Source organism: Protopterus annectens, chromosome 16.part0, assembly GCF_019279795.1.
Source record: "Protopterus annectens isolate FY-2018-M chromosome 16.part0, PAN1.0, whole genome shotgun sequence".
NCBI classification, from domain to species: domain Eukaryota; kingdom Metazoa; phylum Chordata; order Ceratodontiformes; family Protopteridae; genus Protopterus; species Protopterus annectens.
In genome coordinates, this window is record NC_056750.1 from 844,053,226 (window position 1) to 844,078,151 (window position 24,926).

The following is a 24,926-nucleotide window of genomic DNA, read 5'->3' on the forward strand; positions in this document are numbered from 1 at the left end:
GGTCTGTGCTGTGAGCAGCTGGGAAACTGTTACAGAAAGCCTTTAGAAGTGACAGGCAAACTAAAAGCTTTTCTGATATAATTTTACCATGCCAGCCCACCAAAGCAGGTCAAGACTCAGGGAAAGGAATAGTGTCTTAAACAGACCTGAGTTTATTTCTTTGACTCAGCCTATGCAAGGAAATCAAGACAACAGAGGGTTTTCCAGGAGGCAAAGTGGACAATATGGGCAAAATCAGCAATCAAACGACAGTGCTAAGGAAAAGGACTCTTCTCAACTCCCTGAACAAGACTGTATGCAGTTGAACCCTTCATTTAAAGGGATAGCTCTTAACTCTCTGCTCGCCATTGATCTGTGCATGTCCAAGAGGCTTGGGGTGTGTGCCAGTACCAGTTCAACATGGGGCACTGCTCGGCCCATGGTCAAACTCATCGGGGTAACTGGTCATGGGATCCCCTGGATAGGAGGCACTCTATACTGCCTGGCCAGGAGCACTAGTCTTGCCGGGCAGGAGGTGCTTGTGAATCTGCTTCTGGGTGAGTACCTCAACTGCAGCAGTTTGAGTAGGTTTATTTTTAAAATGCTCTGACTGGCAGAAGTGCTGATGAATGCTTAGAATAAAAATGACCATGTAATTAGAGAGACATGGCATATGCTTTAGAGCTCCGCTTACAGAAGAAACTGCTATTGCTGACTTCCGGTTTGCATGCATTTTAAGGAGTGATGTGATTGGCTTGTGAGAGCTTATTTGTTATGTAAATAGTAATAAATCTCTTACAGCTGTGCATGCCAGTAGACTGTAGAATCATTATAGGCATATGGACTGTTCTCTGCTAAAGTTGTTATAGAAGAAAATCGGTAATCTTTTCTGCTCACACACACACCGAAAAGATGTTAATTTATCAGAATGTGTGCATCATCGTCATTGTAATACATTATAAAACTGACAAATGAAGACGTTCTCACTTAATAATGTATTCATTATCAGCAGATTTGAATAGTTTTGTACTCTTGAGTTGAAGAGGTCATCTGAACGTTTACCCGGAATTTGTATTGGTGTCTAACTACTGATGCAGTATTATTGTTGCTTTCAGCTAGTAGTTTACCGCTTTCCATTTGAAGAAGTGCTGTGCTTTGCCAATTTAGCTAATGTAGCTAATTAGAGGAATTTCTTACTTAATTGTTGGCTGCTGGTTAATGGTAAATGAAAATGCTTATATTAATTAACTTGAGGACATACTGTGGAGGAAGAAATATGGAACACATACATCATAACTTTACAATGTGTGCATCATAGTCGCAAACTGGCGTGGCAGTAATATGAATGGCTAGGAAGAGAGTAAACTGGAAGAAGAAGACTAATCTGTAAAAAAGATATCTTACTTTTGCTCACTAAACTGTTCCTGCTTAACTTTCCCCAGACACCCATGCATTTCTCTCTCTCTCTCTCTTTACACACACACATATATATATGGGTCTACTTCATATGATTGAAAGCTCATATGATCGATACTCATTTCACCGGCACCAAAACACCTAAAGCTCAAAACACCGAAAACTCATTTGGTCGAAACTCATAACATCGACACATGAAATTCACATCATTATGCCCTTTCCACACTGCAGCGCGACCCTGGAGTTGGAATAAATAGTTAGGGGTGTGTGTGGGGGGCCCTCAATATTTAGATAAATATTGTCATTTTTGTTATAACTATCCACATGTATGTTTAAAATTTATTATGTATGTGGGGGCTGTGCCCCCCCCACCACCACCACCAACAACAACTCCATGGTTGCACTGCAGTGGGGAAAGGTCATAATGTGAATTTAATGTGTCAATGTTATGAGTTTCGACCAGATGAGTTTTCGGTGTTTTGAGCTTTAGGTGTTTTGGTTTGTCTGAAAAGTTTGTTGATCATATGAAGTAGACCCATATATATATATATATATAAATATATGTATATATGTATATATATATATATGTATATATATATATATATATATATATATATATATATATTTTTTTTTTTCCCCACAGGCACACACACACACATACACATATATCTCTATGTGTCTGTCTATAGGAAGTGCAAATAGACTTATATAGTTAGTTCAGCTGTTTTTATATCTTAAGTATTTAAAAGGTTAGTGGGCTGATATCCATATTTCTTGTTATCCTTTGACCCAGGATATCTGTGGGGCACACACAGAACTAGATGGGCAAATACCTTCCTCCTGCCAACATATTTCATCAGATTGTCAGAGTGAGGGGGGAAGCAAAGTGTGCATCATTGTGCTGTATGAACCAGAACTCAGATTACCTGCTGTATCAGTGAGAAGTTTTAGGAACTCCCTTTGACCTCATTGGTCTGTCTGTGTTAATCATACTTGCATGAGTGAGATGTGATACTTCAGAATGCGTTCGCCAGTTCTTAGCTGCTTCTATAGCTTAGTGCTAGAGCAGCCTAAATGGTTATTGGGAGGATGTAGGTTCGATTCCTACTTGAACCGTTCTGTCATGCTGTGGTCCTGGACTTTGACCAGGGCCCCTGCCTCCTAATGCTTGTAATTGACAAAGCAGTTTTGAGTCCTGGTTCAGGAAGCACGTTGAATCCATTTTCTCATTTCATGTCTTTGTCAGGTGTGTGTATGTGTGTGTATGTGTGTGTGTGTGTGTGTGTGTGTGTGTGTGTGTGTGTGTGTGTGTGTGTGTGTGTGTGTGTGTGTTACTATCCATATTCTCACAATGCAACATCCCAAAATTCAAACATACTGAAATACTAGTATCACTACTAAAACTTAACAGTAAAAAACATTTTTTTTTTTTTCAGTCTATATCTCAGCTGGAAATGGTATAACAGTTTTAGAAGAAATCTTCTCCTGGACAAGTAATTATATACCTTATGAAAAAAGCATTCTAGAATATGTAAATACTGACTGACAAAACATGACATCAGACTTTCCCTCAGCTAATATAAACCTTTGGGGTTACACACAACTTAGGAACTAACACAGAACCATCTTCCAGTTTATACCCATAGAAATACCACCCACCAACTTAAAACAACCCGAAGCATTTCTAAATTCAGCTTAGACTACTTCATCATTGGTCTGTCCCAAAAAGTTTCCCACTTGGCGAGGCAGTCAGTACTTCTAATACCTTATTCTTAATTACTTTAAACAGCCATGCCTCACTGAGCAAAAAACAGTGAAAATTGTCCACACACCATGGCTCACTGTCCAGGCAAAAGCCACAATGTCTAACAGAGACAAAGCTTGGAAAGAATGGCTTAAATGTGCACAATCTAAGTAAAAAGTCAGCCACGGTGGTGGAGGGGTTAGCATTGCCACCTCACACCAAAATGTTCTCTAGTTCGATTCTCAGCTGGAGTGCTGGAGTCTGCATGTCTTCCCTGTGGTCAACTGAATGCAGGTGGGGCTTGTTGTGTGTGTGTGTGTGTGTGTGTGTGTGTGTGTGTGTGTGTGTGTGTGTGTGCGCGCGCCTTCTGTGAAGGTTGGGTGCCAGGCTGGCATCTTGACACTGTAAAAACTCCACTGCTCATCAATCTGCAGATTTGTGATCCCTAATAGGAGAAGCCGAAAGACATTGCTTTGCACAATCTAAGTAAAAGACAAGTTAACCTAGATTAAAAAAAAAAAAAAAAAAACAATATTACAGCCATCTACAACTTCAACACAAAAATGACCTGAAAAGAACTGTGGATATCATTACATAACTTGTTACATCAGGAATCGAACAAGTAACCCAACCTGTCTCATAATAGCTCTCAACTGGAATTTGCAACCTTTTTAATACCTGCTGCATAGAAAGTATTATTATCTCCTTATCTAAAAACTCTTCACACCCCTCCAGGATCACCCAATCCTAGTAAGTCAGCAAACAATTTAGACCAAAGCCAATATTTTCCATACACCATATGCACTCCCCCCAGGTTCACCACATGAATCTAATTTACCCCCTATATCCATTGCTGGAAATTTCCACACAAGACCTGTCTCCACATCAATGATAAAAAATAAAAAAAACTTCTGCTTCAACTCCAAACTTGCTCCATTGCAGCTGAACACCTGAAGGTAGCTGCCAATGCCAAAGCATACCCAGTCGCAATCATTATCAATAGATAACTATCTGAATACCATGTAGTGTCACTACGGAAAAAATCTCATATTATCCCTCTTCATAAAGGTGGCATCTCAGCTGACGTCTCTCTAACTTTTGGCCTATTGCAATATTATCATCAGTCTCAAAAATTATTGAAAGATGTACTCATAAGCAACTCCTCCAATATCTTCTACAAGAATGGCTTTTAAAATCTACCCAACGTGGCTTCCGCTCAAGCCCCTGTACAACTACTCCCCTCCTATCATTCACTGACAACATAACTAAATAAATCCAGAGACTCGGGCCGTCTTGTTTCCTCCTTATTCCTTGACCTCTCAAAAGCTTTTGATACAGTTTCTCACCCTAAACTTCTTTATAAACTGTCTCAGTTTGGACTACCCCTTCTTCATTATTAGTTCAGTAACTATTTAACCGACAGGCTTCAGTCTCTAAAATGGTTAGATACTCTCTCTCCAGACTTGCAAGTCTCCACTGGTGTCCTCGAAGGATCTATTCTTGGCCCCGACCCCTTTAATATCTTTATCAATGACCTCTATACCTCTGTAGGTCCAGCCTATCTCATAGAATATGCTGATGATTCTACACTTATATATGCATCTAATAACTTGACTCAACTTCTCCATAACATGCAAGAAGCTTTGTCCCCAGTTGAGAAATGGCTTCATAATGCTTAGCTTCTACTCTACTTTAAAAAAAAAAAAAAAAAAACTAAATTACCACTATTTTTTCCAAAAATCACACATGCCTGATAAAGCGAATTTCAAAATCTTTTCACAAAACACAACTGAAATTGAAGTAATCTTCCATACAGAACGTCTTGGAGTGATTATAGATGATACCTTAAGTCTGAGTTACGTGTTCAAAATAACAAAAAAGAGTCACCAAAAATTTGGAATGCTCAACAGTCATAAAAACGTCCTTAGTAACACCTCCAAAACCACTCTTACCACTGCCTACCTTCTCCCATCTCTCTTATATGGTGCACCCATCCTAACCAACCTTCAGGCTGCAGGTAAAAAACGTTGAAGGTGGGCTATAATAAGACTGCAAAATCTGCTACTAACAAACAGCACTGTAAGCACCACTGTAGTGCCCTTAAGGCTTTGAACTGGCTTGAGCTGCCTCACCAGTTAGGTTACATACAGCTTATCGCCACACAAAACATTATTCACAGAGTCAGTAACCACCCCGCTTTTACTTCTCTTCGGCATTCCTGTCACCTGTCACCCTAACAGACTACTTCAGCCTAATGAATAACATCATCTCAGCATCCATAAACCTCACAAATCATCTGTCCAAACTGTCTACTCACACTGTGCCACTAAAAAAATTGAACTCTCTCTGCAAATTAGATCTACCTCTAACCTCCCCAACTTCAAACTACTACTAAAAGACCACCTAAATAAAACTTGGTTTTGTTCCTGCACTACCCCAGGCTGAACTAGTCCTTCCGTCCTTCCACCCCCAGGATACTTCGACTATGATCAGAGAGAAGGAGTTAGTAATGTCCATTTCTTGGACAAAGAGCAAATATATTTCTCAAGGCAATAGTATCTAGTCATGTCTGTTTCATAGAGTGTATTCAGTGTGTTTAATGCCATCTGTATGAACTGGAAACTTGTGAATAGTTTATCTATTGACAGTGTTCTTTTTCAACTTGTTATAACTGTCCAAATATTTTCTCTGTGTATGTATAGGTACACACTGTGTGAGCTGATGCTGAAATTTTACTTAGTTAATATGTCATTCTTCTATATTAGGCTTTGTAATAACTTTATTTAACTGTAACCATATAATGCCAATGCAGAGCTTTTCTTCCTGGGCCTCTGAAAGAGAGAAACCAGAGTCAGAGCAGTTTAATAGATGGTGTTGTATGAGTAGGTCCTACTGTGCTCTGGCTTCTGAGGTTTGTAGGGGGTTCCTTTCAGCATCTCAAACGTTGACAATATCAAATACGATATTGTTGATGCGAGAATGATTAAAGTGCAGAACATCGAACGTGTAAATGGAGGCCTACACCCTTTAGTTTTTTTTTTTATACCGGCATTCCATAATGTAATAGTTCGATCATTTCAGTTCGATAGTTAGTGATTCAAATATTACATTTTCAAAATGCTGATATAGACCTGTTGTAGGTTGGGGTGGTAGTGATCAATTTCACTGCAAGTGGAGAAAGCACATCTTCGTGCAGTAACTTCGGTAGTTGAGATCCCGTAAGTATGTTGGCTTTGGCTTGTTTACCTTGGGTAAAGTAAGGCACTGGTGTTCAAGGTGAGGGAATTTTTGAGAAAGCAGCATATTTTGTTAGATAAGGTATGTAGTGTTGATGCATTTTTGTTGGAGGAGGTGGCAAACAAAGTCATACTTAAGTTGAGTGAGCAAGACACCTTTCCCAATGGTTGCCCTAGCTGGTATTGAAAGGAATGGGCTTGAAATATTTTCTGAGCCCAGACAAGGAGGTAGTAGATTTTAGATCTAAGTTTTTGTGTAAACTCCTGAAAGTTAAGAGATTGGTCGAAATAGATGCCCAGGTGGAATGGTAGTATCTATAATGTTGGTGTGCTAATCTAAAAGGCTGAGGGAACTGTGAGCTTTAGAAGTATTTTCTTAGTGCTAAAAGTACATACCCTTTGTTTTTTGGGGTTAAATTGAAACTTTTTGGAAGAGAAACAGTGGTTTAGGTCCAGAAAGTTAGTTTGTAGTTAGCTTTGCATTACCTGTTGTCTAGTTTGGATCAACCATATCATCAGTATATATGAGGAGCTGTAACTGTGGTAGGTCAATCTATTTATAAAAGTGAGAAAGAGTATTGGGGCAAATATTAATTCATGTGGTACACCTGAACATGTGCATGTGTTATATAGTACAGAGGACCCAGTCTTCACGTTTATAAGTCTGTTAGTAAGGAAATCTTTGAACTGCTGTGTACTTTCAATCCTGAAGACATTGTCTAGGAGTTGAGATAGTAAATGTCAAAGGCTCAAGTCAAGAAAAGTGACACTGGTAAGATTTCCTTTATCCGTGTTGATGAGTATGTGTTTGGTTAGAATTCAGAGTGCATTCAGTGTACTCCTTACTGCTTTGAGGCCATGTTGTTTGTTAAAGAGCAAATTATAGTTTTCTAGATATGAAGTAAGTTGGTTAGAAATTAGTTTTCAAAATATTTTGCAGAGGGCAGGAAGTATTAGGATTGTCTGGTAATGGTTGGTGGGATGGGTTTTCGATCTTTAAGAACAGGGCTATCAAGGTCTGGATGTGAGACTAAAGTTAAAGATAAATTTGGGGAGGCAGACTGTATCATTTCTTTAAAGAACCCAAGGGCACGATTTGTCTGGATGAGAGGGATAGCCAAGTGAGATTTGTTCCAGTGCCTTTCCTGCACCAGTCCTATACCAGTGCACTTACTGGATGTTGAACTGCCAAGGGATTAGCTAAAGACCTGCAGTATCATTCCCAGTTAAAGCCTCTGTTGCTGTATTAATTGAGGCTTGGGTACCTCCAATATAAAATCCATATTGTCTGGTCAATGGAATGCTTTATTTTTATCGGTTACCTGTCCGTGATAAAAAAGATTTCTTTGAAAATTTTGCACTAATCTTTATTAGCTCAGACCTAGTACTGTTTAAGTCAACCCAGTAGGATGCTGACAAGATCATTCGCTAACATCCCCAACAGCCTTATTGCTGCCACATTATCATAGTACATGCACTATGGGAGCTGAATACCAGTCCTGGTTGGTTTGACTCTCCGAAGTGTAGAATCTAGAATTTATGTAAACAATATTGTGTTTGTACAGTTACCTGGTAATAGAAGATTTTTTTATTTTTTACCACTGTTTTTCACTGTTTGCAGGAAGAAAGGGATAGTTTGGAGACAAGAACATTTATTTTGATTTATATTGTATGATTTCTGTGTTGTTGTTTTTATCTCTAATTTTCACTGTTTGTTGTTAGAAAAGGATACGTTTTAGACAGGCAAACTCTAGGCATCCCAAGGGACCTAGTGAGCTATAAATTCACACAGACTGCAGAGAGGACAGTCCAGAGCTTATCTAAACAGTACTCTGTTGGACTCTAATTTATTGATCTTTATTGTTAAAAAGAGCTGTGACTGCTAGTGATAGTGAGCAGAAACTGCTAGGCGAGTGGAAAAGAATTCTTGCTTGTGTGTGACTTTCACAACTGGTGAAAGAGCAACAACTTGTTTCTGCTTAATTTAATATTTAGTTGTATATTGTTTGTGTGATTTTTCTCATGGAAGATGATTTAAAATCTGTATGAATTCTGTGGTTACCGATTTGGATTATCCTTTTCTTTTAGAATTCTGTATTCATTTGCAGCTGAAAATGGATTCCTTAAATGAGTATGCCATTAATGATTTACTAAAGCATAAATGTCTTGTACAGTGTGTGAAATGCTATGCGCATTTAAAGGTAACACTCAATAACACTGTTGATCTGTGTTCCTCACGTCAAAAGTTGGATGATGTGCTTACCATTTTAGTAGTAAATATAGACTCACTGATGGTGATTATACTTGTGAAACTGGCACAGCTTGGAGAACGGTTGTTGCATATATAAATTACTAGACTGATGAGTTAATGTTAGGCAAAGAACAAATAGAATACATTTAGGAAAGGAAGTGTCTGCTATCAGTAAAGATCACTCAATCACTATTAAGCAAGATAATAGCACTAACAGATTTGGAATTCTGGATACAAGTATTCAGCAATCGGTGTATTCAGAGCATATAGAAAAAAGGAAGAAGTTCACAACAAATAACAAGGAAGAAGAGCAAACTGATTATTGTCTGTAAAGAAACGAGAATACATGCTAAAAAGGACACTGCTTTGTATGTAACACAGATTACAGGGAATGATAACATTTTTTTTCTACCAAAAAAACGTGTGTGTACAGAAAAAGGCATGTTTTTTTCCAAAAGAGAAGGTAAAAAAAAAAGAGGCAAGGAGCTGGGGGAAGGAAGAAATAAACATTTAATGTGAAAGGATAGAAGAACATTCCTGAAAAGAAGAGGGGATCGACACCAATTGACAAAATTGCTGAAGCTGTGGATGTGCAAAGCCAGTTGGATGAGAATTATATGCTTGCAAATGTAATACACAATGAAAACAGTGGGATTAACAAGGCTAGTGGTGATGAAGAGCATTCCTTTCTAACAACTGATAGAGCAGATATTATTGAACTAAAAGTTGAAGATTCTTCTGATTTGGTCAGAAAAGATATTCTTGAAATTGGAGATTAATTTATTAGAAAAACTGATACTTAACATTTGCAGAGAAGATAATGAACATCAGTGTTATGCTTGCTAGGAGCAAAAATAGAGGATGTGAGAAAGGCCTTAGAATGCCTTAATGTAAGGAAGTGTGGATATGTTTCTGTTCACATTGGTACAAATGATTTCATCCACAAGGACTCTCTGACTGTTAGTATGGAACTTACAGCCCTCTTAGATGGCATAGCTTATGCAAGTATTAGGATTTATTTTTCACATAGAAAGGACAGTCAGGTCACTATGAATGAAAATATATTTTTTTGGTAGATACCTACATGAATAAAGTCCCATGTTTTGGTCACTATGGTGTTCACTTGTTAGGATCAGGGAAGAGAATGAATTTTTGCTAAAGATATTTTGCAACATTTGACAAACACAAGGCAGGACTTTTGCAAGGTCAAAGGTTTAACAGTTCACAGATAGTAACACTTGATGCATCTCTGATGGTTCTTAATGCTAAGAGCATTGATAATAAAGGTTTTTTTTTGGAAAATTTGCTACATTCCATAAGATTGGTGCTGTTAATTGTTTGTGAAACATGGTTAAAGAAGCATGTCTAAAACCATTTCTGGTCCGGATGTAAATGTTTTTACTGTAGCAAACATTGTAGTAAAAAATCAGGTGAAGGTTTTATGGGTACTTACATAATTATCGCAACCAGATTTTCATGTACTGAAGAAATTGCTTGAAACCACCACGAAATGAATCAAACAGCATTTAATGATAAGAACAAAATAGGAACAAGCGCTTTCACGCAATAAGATTGCGCTTCATCAGGTTACAATCTCACAAAAACTTCCATTGCCTTTTATAGTAATTCATTAAATACAATTATTCAATTAATTCAATTAATTCAATTAATTCATTCAAAAATCACATTCTTAGAAATACATCAAAATTTCACGTTTAACAACCTAACACTCCATTTAAGACCAAATATCTTATTAATATTATTCATAAATTCAACAATATCCATCATTTAAAATTTAACCAATGGACTTATATCAAAAAATGCATGAAGTTTCCGTAATTGCTAACAATAAGCCTCATTAACTATGATTCAGGAAGTAATGCCCATATTTAGAGAGGAGATAGCTTAGGGTATGTCTTTTCTTATCAGTCATATTACCAAGTTAAAGCACCAACCTCATTGTGTTACATTGAGTTCATAATCACAAAAATATAAAGTGCAAATGTGACAAACCAGAACATAGACAAAACATATCCTAGCTAAGACATAGTAAAACCAAACATTACTAATGATAAGATCAAAAATAAAAATAAAAAATATATATAAATATCCATTATAAAATGCGGCGTTCCACAAAACATTTACATACACCTTTTGTAATGCACGAAGATCAGTTAACACAGAACGGCTTGTTATTTAAAAGCAGTCTTGCAAAATAAACAAGCCAAAGTCAGACACCATCATCTGTGCCATATGGGCCGCATAGCCAAACTCAAAGGAGCTACATGCCACGTCCACCAAGACCATGGCGTGAGTCATAACAAAAAATGAACAGATGCTAGGCGGAGCAAGACGCTGTGCCAGGAATGATAGCAGGGCAACAAAGGCAACCAAGTACTATCTGCATATGCTCCTAGCACTACTCAATGCTGTTCACAAAGCTCCGTTTCACTTCCGATGAGCACCATCTGTCACTCAAGACAAGCCAAACCAAAGCCCTAAGCAATCCAGTCATCAAAAATGGAATTCAATATGTATGGGGCCGACCAAAATGTAAAATATAAAATATAAAATTAAATAGAAATAAAGCATTAACTAACTGGATCTATAAAATCTAAAAACAATCATGTGTGTATATATTATCATAATGAATAAAATACACAAGATATACAAAAAACATCTACATAGAAAATGGTTAACTATACCAAGTGCCATTACCAACTTGTGCCATTGAGGGCACACTAGCTAATTAGCCAAACACGGACTAAATTTTATAGTCACAATAATTATGTATAAAGTCATAATAATGCAACAAATACAAGGAATGCAAAAAATGCAAAAGTACAAAAATGCAAAAAACGCAAAAATACAAAAATGCGTGAGGGTTTCTTCTCAACCTCAATGCATATAATTATAGCATTACGCCAACATCCTTATTTGGGTAGAGAACCAAGATCACAAAATCATAAAACAGTCAAAATCTGGATAATTTCTTGTACTACAAATTGGCCAACCAAACATTCAAAACTGATGTCCAGATAAATCGTGATATGTGACAACATATTATAACAAAAAATTTTTACTATAAGGCAATACAATATACAATGAACATTGATAAAACAAAAAAATAATGCTTAATATTTCCGATTTTTATCATAATGGATATTTCAATCCAGGTCCTTGAACATTGTAGGGGGATACAAATTTCAAAACTACAACGGTAATGCATACATTACAAATTAAGACTCAGATTAAACATAACAAAGTGGATCAATTAGCTAGGTCCTGACAAGGCTGGTCGAAGATTGACCACGGTATTCAGACCTGGTGATATGTGAGCTTTAAGTCTTAGGATCCACCTTAATTCAAAGGTTTCCAAGGTGTTCATGTGGTCACCCTCCCTCCTGTTGGGATCTACTATCTGTAGTACCTGGAACACAAAACTGTGTTTGGGGTGGGTATTGCAATGTAAAGCCAATGCATTATTAAAATTATTCCTTCTGATATTATAAACGTGATCGTATATTCGATCCCTTAGTCTCCGTGAGGTCAACCCCACATAATAACCATCACAGAGGGTGCAGGTAGCAAGATAAACTACATTTTTAGTATTGCAGTTTGCATAAAACATAGATGGCGTACTTACTCCAGCACCAGGAGGTGTAAATCCACATTTTTTGGTAATATAACCACAGAAAGAACATTTTCCACATGGGAAGGTGCCTGTTTTTATCTGAGATCTAACGTCAGTAGGTGTAATAACTAACTTCTCCTTACATAAAAGTCTTTTTAAGTTCATACAATTCATGAATCTAAATGCCGGTTTCTCACTGACAACTTCTAAAACAGACGTATCTGAGAGTAAAATCTTCCAGTTACCTCTCACTATGTTGGTCAAGTATTGTACATCCCCAGTAAATTTTATATCATAAGATAAAGTATTAGCCATATTCTTAATAGATCTATGGTAATTAAAAAATTTTTTAGTCTGGGGTATGGTATTATCGAATATGGATTCATTCACTTCATCAATCAACTTCAAAGGATAGCCCCTATCCATGAAGTGTTTCCTCTGAGTATCTAATAAATTAAGTGCATCCAATTTATCACTACAAATTTTGTCTATCCTGCTCATCTGATTCTTTATTATGTTGCGAAAAATATGTCGCGGATGTAGGCTGTCATAATGGAGGATCCCATTCCTCCAGCAGGATTTCCTATAAAGTGTCGTCACTAACTCACATTGATTAACCTTCTTAATGGTGATGTCCAGAAAGTTTGCACTATGATAAGAAAAATCATGACTAAATTTAAAAAACGAAGTAACACTATTCATATAGCTGATAAACGAAATGAGGCTAGCTTCATCCCCATTCCATAATATTAAAATGTCGTCTACAAAGCGTCTGTATAGTACGACATTTGCAAATCTGAGGTCATTAAAAATGTGCTCCTTTTCCCATTCCAGTACGACAAGATTAGCATATGCATTAGCACAGGGGGTGCCCATGGCAACCCCCCATGTTTGTGCATATGCCATACCGTCGTAGAGGAAAACATTGTTATTTAGGACTAAGTCCAATAAACAGCATATATTCATAATTTCGCCATTTTCAATACCCAGTTGCGTCATATGAGTTCTTATTGCATTTAAGCCATACTCATTGGGAATGTTGGTAAAAAGGCTCTCAATGTCTAGGGTTACTAATAAAGTTTTGTCTGTTATTTTGTCTGTTATCATGTTCAACTTCAAGTCATCCAGTAGCTTAAAGGAATCAAGAAGGATCGTAGACACTTGCTTCACTAATATTCCTAATTTAGTTTGTACATATAATGATGCGTTATAGGTTACCCAATGGTCACCTGACACAATGGGACGCAAAGGTGGTGGGTACTTATCCTTGTGCAGCTTCGGCAAGCCTTTAATGATAGGAATCAAGGGAAGTTCTATCAACAAAAAATCATATAAGGGCTTGTCAATGGATCTAGTCATTAGCATATCATATAGTGTATCATGAACATACTGCGTCAATGATACTATTTGTGATTTGTCAATCTTCTTATATGCAGCATCATTGTTTAACATGTTAAGCATTAGTTCATGGTAAAAAACTGCATCCATGGCTACAATCCCCCCTCCCTTATCTGCTGGCTTAAATACAAGTTTGGGGTCATTACACAATGCTTTTAACTCAAGAGTTTCTTCCATATTAAGATTTACAAAAATATTCTTTTTCTTAGGGTTATCATAGTAATGATAAAAGTCCCGTTCACAAGTTTTCAAAAAGCAATCAACAGTATGTATGAGTGGGGGCATAAAAGTACTTTTTCTTCTACAACCAAAATTGTTCGCATGATTATTCATGGGATCAGGTAAACTATCTTTAAATAACATCTTAAGAGAAAGTTTCCTACAAAACTTACGTAGCCCTATTAAGGTGTCAGAGATATTACTATGTTGAGAGGGAATAAATGACATACCCTTGTTCAAAACATTCATTGCATTCATCGAAAAAGTCCTAGATGACAAATTAAAAAATAAACAGTTCAAACTTTCAATCTTTTTCTCTGTTCCGGTACATCCCCTGGCAGTTTTCAAACAATTCAGACTTTCATTCTTCTTCTCTGCTCCGGTGCATCCCCTGACAGTTTCCTTTTTCCTCTCCCCCGGCTGTTGGAACGAGCACGCACTATCTCCTTGTAGGGAAGGGGAAAATTTAAAGGCAAAGGTGCCGTAAGTTTATTATTTGTTCCAGCTACTTTGGGTTTCGCACCCATTGCGTTTTGATGAACCAACCCTTGTTGGTTGCATGGTAATGAAGAAGCCGGAGTATCAGACATAGCAGGTGCATCAATTAAAACATTGTCCACATGCAGTCCTATATCAGACATATCACTCTGCGCGGCTACAGAGACATTGTTGGTGGAACCGGATGAGGTATCCACTTGACCAAGATGTATACTGTTATTAGAATTGGGATGAGATCTCGGCCAAACAAAAATACGGCCGAGACAAAAATCCTCACAGTCCCGTTTCAGCTTTCTGATTTTAGTCTGCTCAAGCTTGCTGCTGTATAAAGACAATTGTCTATTCATAACTTGTATCTTTGTTTTGCAAAACTCAGACTGATAAGTGGTGGTAAGTGAGTTATACTGTTCTTCTACCTTATTCAATAACTCCGCTTCAAGCGGTGTAAAATAGTCCAACAATAGCTGGATATACTTATACCCAAAGTCAATATTTAACTTCTGCCACTGCCGAAGTAGCTCAGGTTGGCTATCCCCATTTGTGAAACATGGTTAAAGAAGCATGTCTAAAACCATTTCTGGTCCGGATGTAAATGTTTTTACTGTAGCAAACATTGTAGTAAAAAATCAGGTGAAGGTTTTATGGGTACTTACATAATTATCGCAACCAGATTTTCATGGTTGTGGAATTCGCATGCTGCACTGAAAGCGAGTGCAGGAAATACTTCAAGCTGCTTTTGAAAGTCCCTACTACTGGCCAGAAACGTTGCATTACTTACAGGAACACTTTTAAGAAATCCTCTTCCTGTTTTGCCTGCATTACAGACGCACGCTTGAGTTTTCATGCCTGCTTTTGTACTGTTGGAATACACGTAATGCATTAGCATCTGAAGTAATGAAAAAAACATTTAACGGAAATAGAGAGAGAGTTTTGTATCAGTGTTTAGATTATATAGTTCTCAATGGTTTGGAAGGTGGGAAGATGTTTTGTTACTTTGCCAATTTCTCCAGGCGATATCCCTGTTATGCATGAGGCTGTGAGTATTTGCGGTAAGCCAAGGAGCATAGTTGGCTTTAATTCTGATTTTACTAATGGGGCCAGGGAGTTGAGTGTATGTAGGAAGATGCTATTGAAGATTAAGAAGGCTTCTTCTAAGGAGAGGTCATGAAGGAAGGGCCAGTTTATAGAAGAGAAAATATTATTAAAAGTATCACAGTTGAAATTTGAGCGTCTTCGACAGTCATTATATTATTGGGATTTGGAGAATGAGGGGTTGTGTCATTGTATAGAGGTAGGGAGGTGGTCACTAAGGGAATCAGGTAGTGTGGAGGGGTGTGGTAGAATTGGGGTTTAGAATTGAGAATCCAATCAAGTGTGCTACCTGTATTAGAGTGCTTATTTAGATGAGTGAGGGTCTTGATCATTTGGGTGAAGCTGTAACGATTAATGCTAGTGTGTGGAGAGTCAGTGGAGAGAGAGGCCCAATCAGTGTTGACATCACCTTGTATGATAGCTTCATAGGAGATAGTTTGAGAGATCCAGGCTAGGAAGTGTTCTAGGGTAGGGATGTTGTTTCCTGGAGGTATATAGATGGCGGCTATGGCCATGTTTCTGTAATTATTCAATTTGTAGTTAACTATGAGGACTTCTGCTGGGTGGAAGTTAGGTGAGGAGATAGATAAAGGGCATAGGGTGAGCTGCTCAAAGTGCAATATGGCTATACCACCCCCTTGTTACATATTCTGTCTTGGCATATTATATTGTAGCCAGGAGGTAGAATTTCATTTTTAGATACAGTATATAATGTTTCAGCCAGGTCTGAGAGAGGTGGGTATTACTGTATTGAAATAGAGTTGGGGCAATAAGGAAAGTAGGGTTTGATGAGTAATGGGCATTTATGTAGGTAAGTGTAGGTGGTGGATTAATGTGGGTTAGAGTGTAATAGTAGGAGCTGGAGATAGAGAGAAACAGAAGCAGAGATATAGTTAGGATAAGATGTAACACAATGTTAAATTGGGAGTTAGCAAATAGTGTATAGAAGGAAGAGTAGTATAAGGATGATGGTAAGCAAGAGGAGTAGTATACTAGAGAGAGTATGCTTAGTTTGAACAGAAGTAGGGGGCGGATTTGAGCAGAAAGCAGTATTAAGGGAGGTGTGGCTATTAGGCAGAAAGTATAAGGTGATAGGATGAATTGGCAGGATGTAAGGAATGGCAGGATGGAGTGGTTATGCGGGGTAGTGTATAAGTTTAGAGTATGTGAGGGTGGGTGTGAATGGGGGTAGGGTAGGGGAGCGGAGTGAGCCCAGGAGGAGTGGGAAGGACCTTGTTCTAAAAGTGTAGAGTGTTTCAGAGACAGTCAGTGAGTCTGGGATGTCTTCACTTTTATGTAATGGTAACCCTTTGATAAGAGTATAGCTGTAAAAGGCAATGGAAGCTGAAAAACAGATGTGAAGAGAGGCAAGGAAAGATAGTTATCAGAGGGGTGAGGGCTGGCAGAATAAGTGGAGAGCATGAGAAATCAGTACAGTGTTAAGTATTGGAAATATCATTGCAGGGATGGTTAGATAAGAAAGTGAAAGGTGATAACCAATGAATAATTAGGGGAGTGCCAGCTTAAAAATACGTGGAAAGGAGTGTTAGGCATTCTGATGATGTGCAGCAGGTACTATAATATAAAACCATAAGTTCCTGTAATAGTCTAAAATAGTTGACCAGATTTTAACTTACAAATACCGAGCTGCCAAGGGTTCCATAATGGCCAGTTGGTAGGAACACTCAACAAGCAGTTAAGATTCAGGTGAAGAAGTTGGGATTTTGTGTTGGTTGGGGAGCACTGCAGGGTTAATTTACCTAAAAAATAATATAATGGAAAAATATGAGGAGGGGAAATACAGAGAAATATAGTTAGAGTTTTAGTACATAAAGAGGTGACAAATACATTGTAGAAGTTGGAAGGGGAGGAAAAACAGATGGACAAGGATTAACAGGCTATAGAAACATAAGATATGTTAAGGAAGACACAGCGTACTCATTTGAAAAGGCACATGGAGAGAAAGTTACAGAAATCAGCAAGCCAACAGTTCAGGAGACTCAGGAAATTAAATCGACTAGGCACCTTTGGAAAGTTACAGACATCAGCAAACAAAAATGACCTAGTGTCATTCAGAACACGTGGCAAGTATGATAACAGCAATCGGACAGGTGAAATTTGAGGTTACAGTCAGGGTGTTCATTTGGACTTTAGGCCCATACTAGTTTAGATTGTATCTTTCAGGTGTACCTTTTTTCATCTGAGGTTTTTTTATCTGAGGTGTTCTACTGTCTATATGCAGATGACCTGACATTGGGTGAACTGATTAAACGTGTTACAGATCAGGCATGTCTGTAAAATAACTTGACTAAATTGACCATGTGGGCACAAGAGAATAGTAAGCTAATAAATACATAAAAAAGCATATGAGATTTGGGGAACATAAATTGAAATGTGAATGTTTAATATAGCACACAATGATTAAAACTGTAGATTCATTTAAGGAATTGGGTATATGGTTAGATCCAGCGTTGAGTTTTTCTAATCATATCAGTGATTTGGTTAATGATAGTTATAGAACTATAGCTTGTATAAAAATATAAAGTCTAGGAAATCAGAAAAGATGAAGTCATTGTTTGTTAGTTACATTAGGCTCAAACTTTAACAATATTGAGACTTTATAAGAAAACAAGCTTGTGCAAACTGGAAAGATACTAAGGGCATCCATGAATATGAAAATTTAAGTCACTATGTAAGACTAAACTATCTGAACCTGTACAGTGTCTCTTACAGATATTTAAGAGGAGCCCTTATTCAGGTATATACGGCATTTAGAGACAACTACCTCTAGGAATGTTTGTGGTTATCAAAAACTAGTAGAGAATCATCAGACAGTGTATGTAGAAGATTCTGTAGGAATGGGAGATGCACTAAATAGTTCTCTGAGAAGAGTAGCCAGTGCATGGAATAGACTAATAAGTTGCATTAAAGCAAGCACTAGTTTTTATATTTTTAAGAACATCACATTCATCACCTCCATCATGTCCATCAGATCTGTCACATCCATTATCCATAACACTGTGTTTATATTACTTAGGCAGGTAGATCGCTTTGATAGATAAACAGATAGACAGAAATACAGACATATAGGACAGATAAATTCTTCCCCAGGTGCTCTGACATTATTTTTCTTTAGATGGATGGATAGACACAGAAACAGATGGGTAGACAGGCAGTATAGAGAGATAGACGGACAGACAGGTAGACAGATACATAAATCATTACATAAATCCATGATTGCAGGGGAGGCTTGGCAGCCTGCTGCTTAACCTCCACACACCTAGCTTATTTTAAAGATAGAGTGTGGGGATTTAAAGTGGGTACCAGTCCTCTTAACAAATAGAATCAATGAAAAGTATAACGGTTATATGCTCCTGATAGATCCCAGTGTATTTAGCCACTAGAAAACCTATATTCTATTCTCCATACTTAACAGAATGATGAAGCAGCTGGCGTAGTCTGCCATGGGATAATATACTGGCAACTACGAATATTAATTTCCACTTACAGGCTACAATGATCACCATTACTGCTTGCCTTCCCATCATTCGGAGTAATAAAGAATGCCACCAAAGCTTTCATTTTCTTAAGAATCTTAGGAAACTGATTTGTCCATGTCACTGCTTCGTGTGGCCTATTGTAAACGGTTTCCCGAGCTCAGTTATTTCATGACATATAAGACAAGTTAGATGTAAAAGATCCCACTGTGCTTATTGAAAAGAAAAGAGGAAGTTCCTCAATACCGTAGTCAAATTTCCCCTAATCAGTATTAGTACCTTCTCATGTCTCCCCTGAAAAGATGCCATTTGTCTAGTAGGAAGAACAAAGTGTAAATAAATATACTGATGAGTGGTATGCCAAAATTAAGTGAAACTAAGATAAAAGTTAATACTGTATATAAAAATGTATTTATTTGTTTATTTTCTTTTGCGCGATTGTTTGCCAACACAAATGTCACTTTAAATAGAGCCATTCCTTAAAGAAAGGCAGGCATTTTTTTAATAATAACTGTTACTTTAAATAGAGCTATTCCTAAGAAAAGCAGGAACCTTTCTATATTAGTTACAGCAGATTTTCGCAGGTTTGTTAGTTAATGAAGCCAATCAGTGCTGTACAAAAAGGAGGGCAGAAATTAGCCATTTCAGTTTCATTGGCCCTTCCTGGAGGGATATTTTTTACCCAGCATAGCAGTTATGGGTGGAGTACTGCAGAGTAAAGCAAGACCTGTGTGAAGACACACAAGGGACCATGAAAATTATTTCTGAGTAAAGAAAACCAAAATAAGTTTTGTTGCCTTCACACATGTTTATTTGGGAGGAACCTGCTTTGTTTCATGTTTATATGCAATAAAATCATGTTATTATATAGACAGGTGGTAGATACTGTGAGGGGACCCATGCCTGGGATAAATCATTTAGGATATGTCACTGTCCATTCACTAATATAGAAAGGTTCCTACTTTTCTTAGGAATAGCTCTATTTAAAGTAACAGTTATGATTTAAAAAAATGCCCGCCTTTCTTTAAGGAATGGCTCTATTTACATGGAGAAGTCCTGGGGTAAATTTTCTGTTTCCCATCTATTGATCAGACAGGGATGAACTTTTTTCTTTTATGTGGATGGGGAGTCTGTTCCACAGCAGTAGTATCCTTTGAGAGATATACCTGTCCCTCCAAACCATTCTGTTGATGTTACAGATGAGGTTTGGATCCCTAGACTGAGTATTTCTGATGCCATTTGACTTGCTGATTTGCAGTAAATCTATCAGTAATGAGTTGGAAGATGCCTTGTATGCCCGACACAGGTCGCCTCTTATCAGTCTGTAAGATACAGAGTATAGTGACAAGGCCTTGAGTTGGTCCATGTAGGACATATTGCTTAGGCCTTGTATCCTTTGAATAAGGTATCTTTGTGGGTGTCCCAGTTGTTGCGTGTGTCTGAGCAGATACATGACAAAGGGGGCATTATATTCAATGATTGGCCTGATGAGGGCTGAGTAATGGGGGACAATGACATCCCTAGATCTAGACACAATCCCTTTGTTTATAAGCTACGCAATATAGAAGGATTCGTTTACAATAATAGACACAAGTTGGGCAAAAGTCAGGCTACTGTCCACATAAGTTTCCAAATCCCAAACAGTGGGGTCAGCTGTTTGGGGAGTATTGTTAATGTGGTAGTTCCCTGGAATAGATGACTTCCCAAAGGATACAATAATATATTTTTTGGCTTTTAGTTTCAGTACATGATTTTGGCACAAGTTATTTATTTGAGACAAAGCTTCCTGCAGGATGAATAAGTCAATTGGGGATTCAGTGATGGCTTTCAACTTACAGTCAACTGCAGACTTAGTCAGCCAGAGCCCTTTGGTATTGGCTTTTACTTCAGAAAAGTAGATGCCAAACAGGAGATGTCGCAGCACAAAACCTAGGGGACACCACTAGAGACTGTTCTGTTTGTGGAGGTAACATCCTCTGTTTTATCAGCATCCTATCTGTGAAGCAATTAGCATTCTAGTGGGTGACAAAGGGTTTATTCCCAGTTTATTTAGCTTTTCTACTATGCTTGAGTAGGGAATTATGTCAAAAGGTTTGTCCAGGTCAAGATATAAGCTGTGTACTATTTTGCATTCATCCATTGCTTTGGTGATTTTTTCAAAAAAAATCCAGCAGGTTGAGTAAGCACAACCTGCCCTTAACAAATCCAAACTGAGATGGGTACAGTGTTTGGAAACAATGGGGAAAGCCATACTCATAATTAAAAGTGAACCTGTAGATCACCTGTAGAACTATCGATCAATAACCTATTAGGTATGTAATGAAATTGATGGAGATAGAGTACATAAAAATGTAATCATGGCCATGGATCAAAAGGGGAATAAAACAAATTCATATGGAACAAAGGATCACCTTTTGTTAAACAAAGCCACAATGGAGACCTGCAAAAAGAACAGGAGTCTCAGTATGGCACAGAGAGATTACAAAAACACATTTGATAGAGTTCCTCATTCCTGGATTATAGAATGCTTACAGATGTACGAGATTCATCAGACCTGGATTATAGAATGCTTACAGATGTACGAGATTCATCAGACCTGGATTATAGAATGCTTACAGATGTACGAGATTCATCAGACCTGGATTATAGAATGCTTACAGATGTACGAGATTCATCAGACCTGGATTATAGAGATTCATCAGACCTGGATTATAGAATGCTTACAGATGTACGAGATTCATCAGACCTGGATTATAGAATGCTTACAGATGTACGAGATTCATCAGACATTGGTAAATTTTATTGCAGAAAAAACGGTAAGTCACTGTTTAGTTAAACCACAAAAAAGGCAAGTTGCTATCCAGGGAGTAAAAAATCAGCATGGGATATTTCAGGGTGATTCGTTGTCACAATTACTGTTTTGTCAGCTCTCATTTTGTTAAGCTGTTTAGTCAACAATGTGGGTCATTTATTCAGCCTGACTCCAAGAAAGTCATCAATTCAAAGGATATCAAGTCTGTTTTTGTGGATGATCTAAAATTGTATCGTTCATCAGATAAACACCTGGAAGAGCAGCTACAAGTTGTTAAAACCTTCTCAGATGACATCAGAATGTAATTTAGTCTCATGAAATGTGCAAAAGCAGCATTTGAAAGAAGAAAAATAAAGAATTGAAAAAATTTAAAACTGTTAAGGAATGTGATGAAAAGATTTGGAACAAAAAGGAGTGTACAAATATCTTGGAATAGATGAAGGGGCAGTAATAGATCATGGAAAAAATATAGACAAAGCTCAGTAAGGAATATTTTAGAAAACTAGTATGTTGAAAATAGTTTTGCTATCTAGGAATAAAGTTCAAGCTATAAATCAATTTGGACTTCGTATTTTAACTGACAACTTTGGGTTGATTGGCCACAAAAAGAGCTGGATATGCTTGACAGGAAAACAAGAAAATTCCTTCTTGCCACATAAACTTCTATACAAGAACCGGTGTTTGTCAAGAGTATATCCCTTGGTCTGAATGACGCATTGGCCTCCTTGAAATCAGCTGTACATAAAAGTTTGAGATTGTGAGATTGCATACATGTTTACTGATATTATCATATCCAAACATGATGAAAATGTCTAAAATGTGAACAAAATAAGTCTAAGATGACCTGTTTCCTTAGGTTATCAGAAGCCTTTAGGAAACAATCAGGGCATGGAAATCCAACCAAATGTGGATAAAAATGAGATGACAACAAAAAGTGCAAAACAAAAAATTACAAAGAACAGGATTAGAAAAAACAAACAAAATTATAGCATGACGTACAGAGATCAAAATGAACAACTGCATGTTGGCCAAGAGTTGACATGTTAATGGCTCAGGCAAGGTGAATTTAAACCAAAAGATAAAAGGGTAGTCTTGGCAGCCCATGAGAGTAGATTATGTACTACATGGCTCCCAGTGTTGGTTTTGCAGAACTTGAAACAGTTACTCATCTTATAGCAGGTTATTGTTTTTGTGCTGAAAGACAACACTATAACAAGGTGTTTATACTGGAGACTTGACTGGAAACTGGAAACATTGCAACACAGAGGCAGCTGAGAGACATTGGAATCATGAACCACAAAGGATTGTTGAAAATGACAAAGTAATGATAACTTTGAATCCTTCCATTCCTGCAGCTAAGAAGGTAGGAGCAAACAGACTGGAAATTGTTCAAGAAAAAAGACAGAAACAACATTGATTATTAAAATTGCTACACCCAGTGACTACAGTGTCTTACAAACTGTAAGACATAAATTTGTAAAATACCAAGACTAGCAAACAGAACCTAGAGCAACATGTAATAACGATACACACACACATAGTTCCATTTGCAGGAGAAACTAGGCTTATAAACAAAACGATCTTCAAATATATCTAAATATTTTATGAGTAAAAGCAACCCCTTATGAACCGCAGAAAGAGACAATTCTGGGTACATTGTTGGTGAAGAGAGTATTCATATCAAATGTCAAACACTGAAGCAAAACTGATTTTATGTACTTTAATTAAGCCCTAGCTTTGGAATTGGGTCCATTTCCATCAAGAAATGTAAAAACCTAGGCATTTGGAGAAATTAAACCAGTGCACAATATTTAAATATGTTGTGTCTTTTGTGTTTTCCGGTTAGGGGTCGCCACAGCAGAACTCTGGTCCGCTAATGATTGGTAGTTGATTTTTACATGCCGAGTTACCAGCCCTGACGCACAACCTTCAACGAAGGTACGCCCATTCACACATGTCTCCACGCAGAAGACTCTCTAGCTGAGAATCGAACCGAACAGCGTCTTACTGTGAGGCGACAATGCAACCGCAGCACCACCACCGCACAATATTTAAATATGCTTGTCAATAAGAATTATTACTGAGAGGAGGTCATATATGATATTATTTATGTATGGTTTAAGTGTTATATTGGCCAAACTAGGAGGCAAGTAAGGAATCATGTAAAAGAACACAAGAGATGTTAAAAACATTGTGGAGACTAGTCCAATAGATGTGCATTTTAAGGAGAAAGATAACAATGATACAAAGTTCTTGGGTATTTTATTATGTATGTTTGTCAGAATCCTGAGCTTCTTTTGAGTGCTACGGATGGATTATTAAAAAGGAAGCATGGCACATTTTCACATATGCTAAGTCATAGTTACAGGGTTAAATAGTGATCATGTTTTGAAACATTTATTGTGATTGTTGTTTGTTTGTATGTTTCTATATGTTTACTAAGTATCCACATTTGTTTTTCAGTGTTTATTGATTTTTGGAATATTTACATTTGATTGTTCCTTTAATGCTTCAGAGTGATCAGTTGTTTTAAAACAAATCTCAGTTTTTTTTTTTTTGGTTAGTTTTTATATATGGAACATTGGGATTTTTGAACTGAAACCCGTTCAAGGAGTAAGCCACGGTACTAGTTTTGTTTTTTATTTTGTAATATAATATAATATAATTAAGGTGGATTTTTAAAGCTCATTTGGGGCAGCCAGATCTCTTTTGAAGTTGTGAAAATATTGGTATGAGTTGCCTTTCTTAGCAGAAGAGTGCCTATTAGAAAAGGTAGTACCTTCTGCATCATAACATAGTGACCCTGAAGAAATTCCACAGTTGGATTACTTCTAGGAAGGCTGTATAATCGTTATAAAGGCACAGCAGGAAGGTGGCAGTTTAAGCAGAACATGAGAAAATATAGCTAAACGTACCGGGAAAATATGGACAAAATGTTTCCACGTCTTACCCATACTGCTTGTTATAAACAAGACAATTTATTGTTCAGAGTATGTAAGTATAAAGAGGAACTATTACACCAACTGTTTGTGTTCAAACCTTTCAAAAACCTAGTGATGAGGTTAGGATATAGTCATACTAGAAAGACATCTAGGAATACAAGACTGATTAGGAAGAATGAAAGAAGTAAAGAACTTTTGTGCAGGATGC

The 24,926-nt window shown here is 37.3% G+C and overlaps 1 protein-coding gene across 1 annotated transcript in view; it reads left to right on the forward strand.

The window, feature by feature from the left end:
- PLPP7 (phospholipid phosphatase 7 (inactive)) overlaps positions 1-24,926 on the forward strand; it is a 581,997-nt gene that overhangs the window by 59 nt on the left and 557,012 nt on the right. The window contains exon 1 of the mRNA XM_044057929.1: positions 1-536. This exon is cut by the window's left edge and continues 59 nt beyond it. Coding sequence (XP_043913864.1) covers positions 89-536 — 448 coding nt within the window. The 5' untranslated portion in view covers positions 1-88. The remainder of the gene's footprint in view (positions 537-24,926) is intronic.